This window comes from Tenrec ecaudatus, chromosome 7 (genome assembly GCF_050624435.1).
Source record: "Tenrec ecaudatus isolate mTenEca1 chromosome 7, mTenEca1.hap1, whole genome shotgun sequence".
Lineage (NCBI taxonomy): Eukaryota > Metazoa > Chordata > Mammalia > Afrosoricida > Tenrecidae > Tenrec > Tenrec ecaudatus.
In genome coordinates this window covers 86,915,977-86,930,491 of record NC_134536.1, presented here as the reverse complement: position 1 = coordinate 86,930,491, position 14,515 = coordinate 86,915,977, and the positions used below count along the sequence as shown (strand labels likewise).

Below are 14,515 nucleotides of genomic sequence, written 5' to 3'. Positions count from 1 at the left end.
GCCTGCTGTTAGCAGTCAGTGCTTGCTTGATCACACCACCTGGGCTCCTTTTTCGACTACCAAATTACAATAAATGTGTATATAGATAGGACACAAGTGAGAGGGATGGCTGATACATGATTGTGAGTGCTCTTACTGCTATCAGAGTGTCAGGTAGTATGTTCTGAAGAAAGTTTTAATTCCTGTCCTGCTACTCTAAAAGGAGTAAGATATCTAAAGAACATTTTTCCTGTTAAAGACATACATTGTTTGTGTTGTACAGCTGATGGTTTTAAGAAACAATGTTAAATAGTATATAGAGTCAGCAGGAAAAAGACTAAAGAAGGCAGTGTTTACTGAACTGAAATTCGTTCAGAGATGCATCTCAAAGCCGTAATCCATCCTAGGAAGATACTTTTGCTACTATTTAAAAAAAATGTGCACTCAAAGAAATTTCAAGCACAGTTGCACATCATTTCATTTCAAGAGAGATATTTGAAAAAGAACTTGGCAACATTTTTGTTTCCTCTCCTGGAAATAAAAAAGTTAATATTGCTGGTGTTGATCATTCAGAATGTGTTGTCTTTCTTTCAAGTAGTAGAATTGTATAGTAGCAATTTCAAATAACCTGCTGCTTTGTAGCTATCTGAGCATCAAGAGGCAGTCTGGAAACTACAGATAGTTGTCTTAGAAAAGATATCAGTTAATAGGATCTTATCCAGAGTATTGGGAGATTGTCCACTCCACTCCATTGATAGTACCCAGAGCACTAAAGCGCTGAATTGTGGCCGGGAGAGCTGTGGCTTGGTAACTGTCAAAAGGATCCAGAGGTAGTTTGTTTTCAGACCCTTCCCTCAGAAATTGGTTCAGTGCACATTTTACCTGTTGTATCCAGCACTGTGATGGCCAATGTTTGGATTCTACACAGTGGTTAAGCAGGCTTCGTTAAGATCACAGTAAGACTAGGATTCTTAGCTCCTATTTTTCCAAGTTATTATTTTAAAGAACTCCATTTGCCAAAAAGAGATTACCTTTAAACAGTTTCAAGGGTTAAATGTACATCTCTAGTAAATTTTTTGAAAGAGGGATTGGTGCTAAGCATCTTTTCTGATAGGTGCAGTTTGTGCATCTAGATATTTATCATTATTGGATACCTCTTTTTAAAAAATCATTTTATTGGGGATTCATATAACTCTTACCATAATCCATACATAAATACATTGTGTCGGGCACATTTATACATCTGTTGCCATCATCCTCCTCAAAACATTTGCTTTCTACTTGAGCCCTTGGGATCAGCTCCTCATTTTTCCCCTCCCTCCTTATCCCTCCCTCATGAACCCTTGGTAATTTATAAATTATTATTCAGATACCTCTTTACATATGAAGCACATTCTCTTAGTTTTCTGTTAATAATCATGTATTTTTAAATGTCTTGATAGTTTACTTGATATGTTTGCTGTCTTGTTAAATTATTTTAAATTAAAATGATGATTCAATATTGATGTATTCTCCCATAGGTGTGAACGTAACAGATCATGATTTAACATTTAGAAGTCTAACTGAGACCCTTCAAAATAATGTCACCCCATATGTTGTTTCACTGCAAGCTAAAGATTGTCCAGGTAAAGCATCAATGCCATGATGTCCTTGGGGGAAATGCTCTAGACCTCCTGCTTCCCGCTCTGACACACAAGCACCGTGTCCTTCCTTTCTCTCTTTAGCTTCCCTTTGCTCATTTTGCTTGTGACCAGAGCACATATTTGAAAGTGGAGTTCAGGGCCTCCCACGTGGAGTCCTGACTGAGTGTGAGTTTGAGTGATACTTTTAATATTCACAACGGTTTGGGATCGGGAACTGAGAACTGGGAAATGGGGGGTTAGGTAGCCCTAGAAAGTAAACTACATGGGATCATAGTTGCAGTGCCAATTATCTTCTTATCCCAATTACTATGGTAATCCCAAGGTCACTGTGGTAAAAATATACACAAAGGATGTGGACATTAATATCAGTAGTGCCCAACTTATATCGCAGCCCTATTCTATTTAAACTGAGCTTAATACTTCGGTTTTAAGTGTTTGTTATTATTGCCCTGTGTTAGCAGTATCTGTATAAGCCCCTTGTCTGGATATCTGAAAGTAAGCATTTGAGAATGCTAACATTTGCTCATCACAAGGTGGTACCCCTCCAAAAAATACCTGGAAAACTCCACTGGACGGAGATTTCAGAATACGCATTTTTCTCACTCTGAGTGTACCCAGTGATGTCGCCTGGGAGGGTTCTCTTTGGTTACAGTGAAATTTTTTCGTAAAAGCAGTTTTGCTTGAACCTCGTTTTTTTATGGTGGCCAATTTAAGAGAATAGCATATAGCTGTGAAATTTTGTTTCCTGTTAGGGAAAAAAATACCGTAGAAACTGCTGTGATATTGAACACAGCTTACAAGGTCATTGCTATGGGAAAAGCTCAAGTGGACCAGTGGTTTCTCGTTTTAAAAAAGGTGAAATGTTGATCGATGACAAACTTTGTCCTGGACATCAGTCAGCTTCCCAAACAGACGAAAATGCTGACAAAATATGTGCACTCGAGGACAGACCTTGAAGAGATGGGGCGTTATCTGGATTATCTTGGAGCTCAGTTCAGCGAATTTTAGTGAAGATTCAGGAATGAGAAGGGTTGCTGTGAAATTTGTGATTCAGGTTCTGACTGACCGGGAAAAAGAGCGTTGAGTGGAAACATGCCAGGCTTTGAAGAACAGCTCCTCAGCGACCCAGACTTTTTCCCAAAAGTCATTACTGGTGAAGAGACACGGTGCTAGTCTTACAACCCTGAAAGCAAACATCAATCAAGCCATCGTCACCTCCTCTAAAATAAGTTCATCAAGGAAAATCAAAGATCAAGATGATGCTTTTTTTTTTTTTCATGTTAGGGATAAGGCATTTGGAGTTCGTTCCACCAGGCCAGACTGTTAATCACGCTTTCTATTTAGAGGTTTTGAAAAGATGTGTAACTGTGTGACCACAAAGTTCTGATTTGTGGCAGATGGAGGACTGGTTTTGCCACCACGACAATGCACCTGCTCATGCAGCCATCTAAGTGCCACTTTTTGTCTCTCTTGCCCCATGCACCTTAACCATCCAAACAGATGACTTTGAAAGATGTTTCCAAAAATGGAATCGCAGATTTCACAAATGTATTAAGTATAATGGAGAGAATTTGGAGGAGATAAGGTTGTTCTGTAAAAAATGTATATATCAAATACATAATTTTGGACAAAAATTCTGTTATTTTTGGTACCCTCTAGTAATACTAACAGTAAGATGTACCCCCAAAATTCATCAGACAGTTATGAATGCAGTTAATCCTAACAAATATATCAAGTGGTGGAATACTTTTAATAAAATGTGTTTGAATTTAGACTGATATAAGGGCTATGTTTGCATATATATATATATATATATATATTCTTTTTTTTTAGATTTTATTAGGGGCTAATACAACTCTTATCACAATCCATACATATACGTACATCAATTGTATAAAGCACATCCGTACATTCTTTGCCCCAATCATTCTCAAAGCATTTGCTCTCCACTTAAGCCCTTTGCATCAGGTCCTCTTTTTTTTCCCCCCTCCCTCCCCGCTCCCTCCTCCCTCATGACCCCTTGATAATTTATAGATTGTTATTTTGTGTTTGCTTATATTTTACATTCATATTGATGGAATTAAGTTAAAGCCTGTAGGACATTTTTAAAGATGACTTGAAGGAAGATTTGTAATTCGTAAAAATAATTTATATAAGTAAACATTTTTATTTTGAAAACATTTTGTTGCCTAGTGTAATTTAAATACATTTTATTCATAAAGTAATTAATAGTTTTGATGTTTGCACATTTACTTTAAGTATTGCTTTTATTTTAAATAATCCAAATATGCTTTGACCTAACCTTATTATGAGTTAATGAAATTTTGAATATTAAAGAAAGCATTGATAAGTATGTTAGATGTTCTATCAGTTACATTAATGAAGAGTAGGAAAACAGTCTAATCATATATGGTACACTATCAAGAAATTTCAGGGTTTTCAGCTATGTTTGACGAGTGATAAGATTTCTCGCTCTCTGTTCTGCAGATGTGAAGCATGTTTTGCAAAAGCTGGCCTCGCAGTTGGTGGGCTGTGGCGTAGCTGCAGAATCCAAAGCGGAGCAGAGGACGCAGGTCTCGCAGAAAAGGGAATGTTGTTCAATGGATTTCCTTTCCAGTTGGTATAGGAATGCCACACAGGTAAGTGTAAACCGACAGTTTTCTAAATGGACTTGTAATTGAAGGACCTGGGAATTATATTACAGACAGTACTGCTGTAGGCCACAAAGCATGTGCTAATGTAGCTATTTGTTTTCCAAGGCCACTGCCATTCTTTTATTAGTATGAGTTAATTCCTAGTAAGTGCTGTGGGCCTTCCAAGACTCGTATCTATGGTGAGATGTCACTAGGTTACAAAAAGAGCATCTAGCATTAGTTTTGTTGTAAATTCATGTTTTGGTGACAGTGGCCATAACTTGAACACATTATCTCATATATCCTTTTGTGCGGTCGAATCATGCTGCCAATACTCACTGTCGACTTACTCCTGTGAGGATGAATCATATTTGGTTTGTTTTTCAAATAAATGTTTTATGCTTTGAGTATCTGGTGAAAATGATTGACTTTCTACACCATAAAACCACAAAGTATGAGAAAAATATTGTTGTGGCTTTTTTCTCAGATGTATGTGTTTGTCATTGTAAGAGGGTTTGTGAAAATGCCTATTTAGTTTGACAGAGGACTAGCTTTTTAAAATAAATTGCTATTTGAAATGAGTATTTTATCAACAGAAAAATCAATTTTATAGAAAATGCTACGTCCCCATGTTTTTCTTATCATTTTCTCAGATAGTAAAAAAATACAAACATTTCATATAAGTTACAGATTTTACCAGACTCTTTTCTTCTTGACTATTATTCCCATGTCTGACACAGAAAGATTCTGCTAGTAACACTGTTGGAATGAATTTCTCTTATGTGGGAGGAAGAAAAGAAACTGTTTCTGTGAACTGTATAGGGAGATTTATGTTCCTCTCGTATAGCGTTGTGGGGTGCATGGTAAGGCATATTTTTAACTCCTTCTATCCTCGATAACACAGAAGAAGATAGACCCCAAATTGCCAAGCAAAAAGAGGACTTTGTCCAGCCACTGGCAGTCTCCTCCTGTTGTGCTCATCTTGAAGGATCTGGAAAGCTTTACCACGAAGGTGCTTCAAGACTTCCTAATTATCAGCAGGTAGATGACGCGTTTAAATTCTCTTATTGTTGGAAGGCATTTTAAAAAATCATTTTATTGGGGCCTCTTAAAACTCTTACATCAATTGTAGCAAGCATATTTCTTCATATGTTGCCATCCTCATTTTCTAAACAATTTCTTTTTAAGCCCCTGGTATCAGCACTTCTTTTCCTCCCCTCCACCCCATCCCTGCCGTCTTGACCACTTGATAAATTACAAATTATTATTTTCATATGCCACCTGCTGTCTCCACCCACATTTCTATTGTTTGTTCCCCTTGGGGGTGGGGAGGGGGGGCAGGTTATGCATTGATCATTGCCCTCGGTTTCACGTCCGCTCCTCCCCCCCCCCCGCCCCCTATTCTGGTATCATTGTTACTCCCATGTCTGTTCCTGAGGGCTTTATCTGACCTGGATTCCTTGTGTCATGAGCTCTTAGCTTTACCAGTGTATTTGCTCTGGTCAAGCCAGAACTGAAAGGCAGGAGTCATAATGGGGGGTGGGGGCAGGGTGGGGGAAGCCTCACAGAACCAGAGGAATATTGTGTGTTTCGTCAGCGCTACACTGCGCCCTGGTTAACTCATCCCTTCCTTGTGACCCTTCTATAATGGGATGTCCCATTGTCCAAAGATGGGTTTGGGTCTTTGCTCTGACCCCCCTATTCTCCAGAATGTGGTTTTTTGTTTGTTTGGGGTCTTCTGGTGCCTTTTACCTGATTCTGTTGACACCTCATAATTGCACAGGCTGGTGTGCTTCTTCCACGTGGGCTTGTTGCTTCTCTGCCAGATGGCCACTTTTTTACCTTCAAGCCTTTAAGACCCCAGATGCTATATCTTTGATAGTTGGGCACCATCCGCTTTCTTGTTGCTTTTAATTCCCTAGTTGTTCCCCTGTGTAAATGTGGTGTTGCTTGCTCACCACTCCTTTCCCCCACCACCTCCACTCCCCAGTTGCCTCCGGAACCGTCAGTGCAGTTTCTTTCTCCTTGGTCTTGCTTCCCGTGCTTATCTGATATACAAAAGATTGAATAAAAAGAAAACAAAACTAGATTGAATAAAATGAAAACAAAACATAGATAATTTCAAGTCTGCCCACTGACCTTTATGACTATCTCCCCACTGGTCCTGGGAGTAGTGCCAGGAACTGCCCCTCCTAGTCTGAAGTCTGTCTTGGGGGCTTCTTGGGGTTTTGTGTCTTTGTTTTGCTCCCATGGCTGATCTGTTGTTCTCTTCTTGGTTCTCCCCACTGTGGTGTGGGGGTGGGGTGCGTCAGACTGAGTCACTCCCTGCCCTGTGTCCCCAGTATTGTCCTCTTTTACAGTATGCTCCAGCGAGGGAACATCATGTCTCAAGCTGCTGTCAGCCTTATACAGTTCTCTGTGCTTTAGCAGCTCTGTGCAGGGACATCATCCTCGGGGTTTGGTATGCAAGTATGGGGTTTGGTTTGTTGCTTTCTTCTCCCTTCTTGCATGCTTCTGTGTGGGCGTGGCAGGCTGGCCCCTCTCCCCAATCTGTTGGTTTAGTGTTGTCTTCTGTAGCACATACTACTAGGGGGAGGGGGTGGTGGTGGTGATTGTGGAGTTCCAGTTTAGCTCTAATTGGGGCCAGCCCTCTCTGTTTATGTTAGTCCATGTGGTTATGTTGGCCTCAAGGTTTGGCAGGCAGTGGTGGGGTCTGTACTCCACTCTCATTTCTGTGGAGACATAAACAATACCCTTCCCCTGCGTAAATTAGTGCCCTGCTACTCCAGTGCCATGATCTCCCTCTTTTTCTCCCCCACTGTTCTCCCTCTCCCCCCCCCCCGTTTCCCCTTCTTTGTGTTGGAATGACATGTACATCCTTGGTCTAACCTGTCCCCCACCCATTTGCCTGTACCTCAACCCATAAAGTGTGAGATAAGTGGCTTCTGTTCCTACTGTGCTGATGATACTTACCTCAGTGGACTCATGTTGTCCTTGTCCTTTTATTATTGGCTAGCTTTGCTTAGCATAATTTCCTCCAACTCTCCCCATGATACAATGTGCTTCATGTGATCATCACTGCTTTGTAGTGATGTATAGTACTGCATTGTGTGCATGTGCCAGATTTTTCTAATCCACCTGTCTATTGATGGAAATTTAGGTTTTTTCCAATTCTTTGCGATTGTGAATTGTGCTACAGTAAACATTGGAGAGCATATGGGTCGTGGTCTATTTTTTAGCTCCTCTGGGTATATGCCCAGTAGAGGGATTGCTGGGTTGTAAGATAACTCAATTTCCTTTTGCTTTAAATATCATCAGATGACTTTCCACAGTGGCTGTAAGTATCTACACGACCACCAGCAGTGGAGCGTTCCTATCTTCCCATATCCGCTCCAACATTTGTTGCTCTCTGATTTTCTGATTTGGGCTATCCTCAAGGGCGTTAAGTGGTATCACATAGTTGTTTTAATTTGCATTTTTCTGATGGCTAATGATTGAGACCATTTTCTCAGATTTTTTTTGTTTTTTGGCCAGTTAGGTATCCTCCCTAGAGAAACTTCTGCACAGGTCTTTTGCCCACTTCCTAAGGGGGTTAACTGTTGTCTTCTTTTTGTAGGCGAGGGGGTATTGTAGATTTAATAATAAGCCCTTTGTCTGTGTGTCATTGCTAAAAACCCTCTCCCAGTCTGTCAGTTAATCTCTTGAAGTCTTTTGACCCACACAGGTGTTTATCCTTAGTATTTCCCATTTGCTGATTTCAGCTTCATCAGTGTGTGTACCCTTTCCTATTACAGTTAGTCTATGTATTATTCCCTGTGCCAAGGTGCTTAGGTTTGTCCCATTTCCTTCATTAATGGTCCTGATAGTTTGGGGTTTTAATTTTAGGACTTGATCCACCTTGAATTTGTTCTTATGCCTGGGGTGAGGTAAGGGTCTTGTTTCATTTTTCTACAGGTAGATATCCATAGTTTCCAGCACCACTGCTTTGGGGGCCCATTTTGAAAATCAGTTATCTGTATGCTGATGGTTTTATTTCTGGGTTTTCTGTTCTTTTCCATTGGTCTGAGTATAGTATCTGTCATTATTCTAGTACTATGCTGTTTTGACAACTGTGGCTGCATAGTAAGTGTTAAAAGTCAGGTAAGGCAAGCTCTCCAACTTTGTCCTTCTTCATCCTGACTATTGATTTTAGCACTTCCTTTCCTTGGTTAGGTTTGCCAGCAGTCTGTTGATTTCTGTTGATCCCTTCCAAGAACAGCTTTTTTTTTTTTTCTGAGTGTTTGAAGTTTATTGAGGGTATCCAGGGCTACAGAGGAGTTTCAGGTGCTGGGCAACAAGAACCAGTGTCTACCTGGAAGGGCAACAGCAAAGCAGGGTGGCCGGCCAACAGAGAGGGTAGGGTGTGCAGAGAGGATGGAGAAGTAAGGGCTCTGCATCCTAACCCCCTCCAGGCCCAAGGGATGTCCAGCTTGGGAAGGGGGCCGCTGGGCTGGGTGGGCTGGTACTTGGGTTTACTTGAAAGTGTGGCTCTCAGCTCCTCCCCGTCCAAAACCTTTGGGTCCGAACATGGCTGCGTAGCAGGGGTGGTTGCAGTAAGGCTTGCCCACATGCTCTGCGTGACTCCCGGAGGTCAGCGTCTTCCCACATTTCTCACACTTTAGGCAGGGCCGGTGCCAGTCCTTCCCCAGGGAGGTCACCCGCTCAGCACCCCCGTGGGCCTTGGCGTGGTCCAAGATTGGAGAGCTTTAGCCTCATCTGGGGTCTGGGGCAGAGGTGGGCGGGCACTCCAAGAACAGCTTTTTGCTGCATTGATTTTTTTTTTACATTGTTCTCTTGTTTTCGCACTCGTTTAACTGTGCCCTGATTTTTCTTTCTTTCTTTTGTAATTAGAGGGGTTGTTCTGTTGATTCAGTACTAGTTGTTGGAAGTTTTGTGGTATCATGTCAGTCATAAGTGTCTCTTCCTTTTTCATATGTGCATTAAGTAATATCAAACTCGCTGTAATAACTGCTTTTGCTATATTCCATAGGTTTTGGTACAGTGTGTTCTCATGTTTTCTTTTTAGAAACTTTCTAATTTCCTTTCTAATCTGGGCTGGTGCCCGTCCGCATCACAGAAGATCGTAATTCACCCTCAGCTGTCTGGCCTTGTTTTTCGGGTCATCCTTTTGTTGATCTCCAGCCTTGTGGCTTGGTGGCCCGAGAGCGGCATCTGAGTGACCTCTATGTGTTTGAATTTGCTCAGGCTCGACTTGTGTCCCAGTGTGTGGTCTATTTTCATAAATGAGCCATATGTACTTGAAAAGAATGTGAATGTTTTGCATTTGGATAGAGAGCTCTATAAATGTCTTATCAGGTCCAGTTGTCTAATGGTAGTGCTTAGCTCGTAGCCTTATTGCTGAGCTTCTTTCCCAGTGAGATCGCTTTCTCTGACAGCGGCGTATTAAAGTCACCTACTGTGATTGTTGAGACTGGCTTTTTAAAAAAATCTTTTGAATAGTTTGTTGATTAATTCTGTGAATCTTTTTAGGGGGTATATATGTTTGTCATACTCACTGGCTCCTGGTCTGCTGATCATTTGCGCATATACAGTGCCATCCTTGTGTCTTGTAGTTTGTGCCTTGAGGTCACTTTTGTCAGAGATTAGGATTGCAACCCCTGCTAAGAAAGCTTTCTTTGAGCTTAAAAAAACAACTGTTTTCAAAGAAAACGAGTGGTTATTTGATCTTCATTTCAATTCCAATTGAATAGAAATGGAAATAATTTCAAGTTCTTAATGTTCAATACCTCTTATCAAATTTTTCATTTGCTTTTGACTCAAAATGAGAATCAAAAGTCACAGGGTGAGGCAGTATTAATTGACATTTATCTAAGTAAGGTCTCTTACATGCATATTAAACTGGTAATCTGCTCCTGGTTGACATTTTTGGGTCAAGTATTATTTCTTGACGTGTGCACCCTTATAGACTCTTGAGGTTCCTTCCTATTGCTCTATAGAGCAAGAATATTTTCTAATTTGTGAAATTAGAAATTTCACACTATACAATACCTAGAATGAGACATTACTTTCAGATATCATTAAATCTTCGGAAAATCTTCTGAAGCTTAGAATTGGAGTAATTAACCCTATTTAGTAACCCAATGGCATGTATTGCACATTTTTAAATTGCCATTAACTTAGCCTCTTCTGTATGTCAACTCAGAGCCCTGCCAGATCAGCCATTTGAAACCACCGGCTGCTCAGAGGGAAAAATACAAGGCTTTTTACTCTAAAGAGTTATAGTCTTGGGAACGCGCAAAGCATAAGCTCAAGCCTGCCTTATAGGGCCGCTATGCGTCAATGTTGACTTCATATATGTCAGCTTACCGTAATAGTTAGGGCTACAATTGTATAAAGTTATATTGAGTTACAGTTTGATCATGTAATTTTTGTTTTGATAGTATCTTTTTTTATTTCATGGACTCCTAACTATTTACATGCTGGAATCACGTATAATAGCAAACAGTCAGTCAGGGTGCGATGTAGCACCAATGAAGAATACAGCTTTCCTCTAGTTCCTAAATGCTTCCTCTTCCCCACCCCACCCTATCCCCACCCCCACTATCATGATCCGAATTCTACCTTGCAAGTCTGGATAGAGCAGAGGATGTACACTGGTGCAGATGGGAGCTGGAGGCACAGGGAATCCAGGGTGGATGAGACCTTTAGGACCAGGGGTGTGAGGGGCAATAATGGGAGGGTAGAGGGTGAGTGGGTTGGAAAGGGGTAACCTATTACAAGGATCTACATGTGACCTCCTCCCTGGGGGAGGGATAACAGAAAAGAGGGTGAAGGGAGACGTCGGACAGAACAAGTTACAACAAAATAATAATCTATACATTATCAAGGGCTCATGAGGGAGGGGGGAACGGGGAGGGAAGGGAAAAAACCAGAGGGCCTGATGCCAAGGGCTTAAGTGGAGAACAAATGCTTTGAAAATGATGAAGGCAAAGAATGTACAGATGTGTTTTACACAATTGATGTATGTATGGATTGTGATATGAGTTGTATGAGCCCCTAATAAAACGTTTTTAAAAAGGGTGTATATGTATAAGGACAGTTTTCTATCTCTTAGCTGTTACAGCTGGGTGTCAGTAGTGTCTGCTAGAAGTTTCCGTACACAGAAAAAATTAACTTGAAAATTAGTGTTGTATATGTCACTGGACTCAAAAGTTAAGGCCGAAAACTCCGAGCTTTATGTGGGAAATCAAAATGACTAGGATCTAATCCCTCTTCTAATCTTTGAATGTTCATAGCCGTGGGGAAGCACCTGATCTCTCTAAGCCTCTGTGTTCTTGTTTATAAAATATGAAGATCCATTAATAGGTTAATTTCAGAACTAGAATATCTGTAGATAACTGTTTCTTATGTTTCACTATTTAAGGAAAATGATTGAGCTATGCTACTGCTTAGCCCTAACTTATAAAGTAGTTATTAAAATAAGCTGCCTTTTGAAATATGGTTGCTAAAAATCTGTATTTGTCTCTGTCTTTGAAACTAGTCAACATCGACATGAATTTCCACTAATATTAATTTTTGGAATTGCCACATCTCCAATTATCATACACCGGTTGCTTCCTCATGCAGTGTCGTCACTATTGTGTATAGAACTATTTCAGTCTTTGTCTTGCAAGGAGCACCTAACTACAGTACTTGAGAAGGTAAAAAGAAAATGCTTTACCCAGTAGGATTAAAAGAAAACTGTCAAGAAATTATTGTAAATATGCATGTAGGAGAGATGATCTACATCTCTCTGAGTCGTCCCATGTATATTGATTGCTTGTTGTACTTAATGATTTTCACATTGGTGTGATATTACCTCATCAGATAAAATTACAGGCTTATGAGAAGAATGTGCATTTATGTGTCTGTGTATCCATATACATAAGGGGGCTTCAAAAAGTTTGTGGGAAAATTCCACTCGCCTTTAACTGTTTTTTCCCATGAATTTTTCTGAAATTCTCTCATATGTCATCAGTCAGTGTTAAAATGTAGGCGTTTAAATAGTTACAGTATGTGTAGAATTTCTAGTCATAATAGTGATGCTTTGACTTAGATTTTACATAAAATTATTTGAAGCTCTTAGTGCATGCTTTCCTAGCTTACTGCTCCTGAGAGTAATTAAAGTTACAATTTTCTCAGATCTTAGCTACCATACTGTTTTAAGTAAAAATGTGATTTTTTAAAGTATTACGCTGACACAGATTATTGCTAGACTCAGACTTACATGAGGTGAGCAAGGACAATATGCCATTTATTCATTAGCCACATCTGTATTCGCGGTGTGTCATGTGCGCACACACCCACCCCCAAGAATGATACCCATATGGTTTCCTGATTTAAGGAAAAATTTCCCTGAGACATACAGACTTGGACTGCTTTTTGTAATCAAATTCAGTTGTCCTATGGATGCGCTTCTTTTTAGCTTTGAAAAGAAGTCTTGTGTAACTTCACACTTTCAGATGTAAAACTCTTCACTAAAAGCCACTGAAAATTAGGCTCATGATGTGTTATGCTACTCTTCATTAGTTTACATCATTAGACACAAAAAAAGAAATCTGATAACAAGAACTGCCAAAGGCTGAAGCTCTTTCCGTGGCTGTGAATGGGAGAAAACGAATTATATGGTAATAGACGTAGTACTTTTAAAAATGAGGTATTGAGTAGAGGATAATGGCCATCTTTAGTTCTGAAGATGTATGTGAATAACTGCCCTTGGGCTGTTACTGTTAATTTAGAAAATTGGTTGATATCATTCAAAGAAAAAAAACTGTCTCCTATTATAGTTTTACTGGTTGCTATGTCATAATATCAATCTCTGCCTTATTACTTATACTTCGGCTTAAAAAGAGTAAAAAGTTTTTTCTGTACCTCTCTCCCTTTTGTATCTTTCAGCTACTTCTGACAACTCAGTTTCCCTTTAAGCTAAGCGAAAAAGTGTTACAAATTCTAACCAACATTTTTTTGTACCATGATTTCTCGATTAAGAACTTTATCAAAGGACTTCAGGTGAGAAGCACTAATGAGTTTGAAAAGTCAGAAACTGATTGTAAATAATGTGCATGTTTATATCAGACTGATTCTTAAGGCCTTTTCAATAAGTGCTGTTACTCTCGGTTGCATCATTGTTCGGTTACTTTGCAGCAAAATATAGGAAGCGTGTTTGTGGGGATATAAGTAGTAGGAAACTCTAGTCAGTCTCTTCCAGTGATTCTTAAACATTTTGGGAGTAGGGGGGAGGGGAACCTCTTTGAGAATCTGATGAAAGAGTATAGATTTTACCTAGAAAATTCTATATATTAAAAGTTAGCAAACTTTTTCTGTAAAGGACCTGCTGTAAAGGGGGACTTAAGAAAATTCGTGGGAAAACTCCATTATCTTTTAATTCTATTTTCCCTGAGCTTTTTGAAGCCTCCTTGTATTGAATATTTTCTTCTTGGCAGGCAACATATGGTTTCTGTTGCATATTTTTCTTTATATATATATATATAATCCTTTAGAGATCTAAAATTCATTTTAGCTTTTGTTTACCCATGTCAGTTTATTAATTTGTGATGAGAATACCATTTTCCAGTGACTATCAGAATGTATATGTTGGCTATGTGTATGAAACATTCTTTCGCATATCAAGATAAGTAGAATACCAAATGGATCGTGCGAAGGTTGTTTAGAATAACCGTAACATTTGGATTATGTTATGAGCTATCTTGCATGTTGTATAATATTCTGTCTCTGGATTCTGTCTCTAGCATTAAAGTTGCTAGAATACGTTTATCTACTAGATACACTACTGTCTTTTGATGTAAAACATTTTTTCATTCGTTTTGTTCATTTACCATTACAATATTTTTATTTATTTTAAAAGACCAGTTTTGTACCGATAGTAGATTTATATATTTTTTCTACGTATTTGGGTTGAACGATTTTATTTCTTTTACAGATAATGAATAGATCTGCTATGTATGTTTCTTTATTTTATATAAGACTAAGTAAAAACATTTTTTTAAACAAAAATTATAAAAATTATTTCTTGGCACATTTAGGCCTCGACGCTTCTGATGGTGGGGTTTCTTTCTCTCTAACCTTTTCCCAAAGAATTCTGTCTCTTTGTTGACACCAGGACAAAACACCAGTTTGGGTATCCTGATGGAACTCAAATAGTGTGCTTTAGAAAGGGTTTTTTGTTTTCTTTTGAGAATAAAAAGTCGAGAGGGGCAAGAT

The 14,515-nt window shown here is 39.3% G+C and overlaps 1 protein-coding gene across 3 annotated transcripts in view; it reads left to right on the top strand.

The window, feature by feature from the left end:
* The window catches only part of ORC3 (origin recognition complex subunit 3), a 90,196-nt gene that overhangs the window by 26,477 nt on the left and 49,204 nt on the right, over window positions 1-14,515 (top strand). For all 3 annotated transcript variants that reach the window (XM_075554791.1, XM_075554790.1, XM_075554792.1), the window contains 5 exons: window positions 1,500-1,604; window positions 4,110-4,261; window positions 5,160-5,296; window positions 11,796-11,955; window positions 13,190-13,303. In XM_075554791.1, coding sequence (XP_075410906.1) covers window positions 1,500-1,604; window positions 4,110-4,261; window positions 5,160-5,296; window positions 11,796-11,955; window positions 13,190-13,303 — 668 coding nt within the window. The remainder of the gene's footprint in view (window positions 1-1,499; window positions 1,605-4,109; window positions 4,262-5,159; window positions 5,297-11,795; window positions 11,956-13,189; window positions 13,304-14,515) is intronic.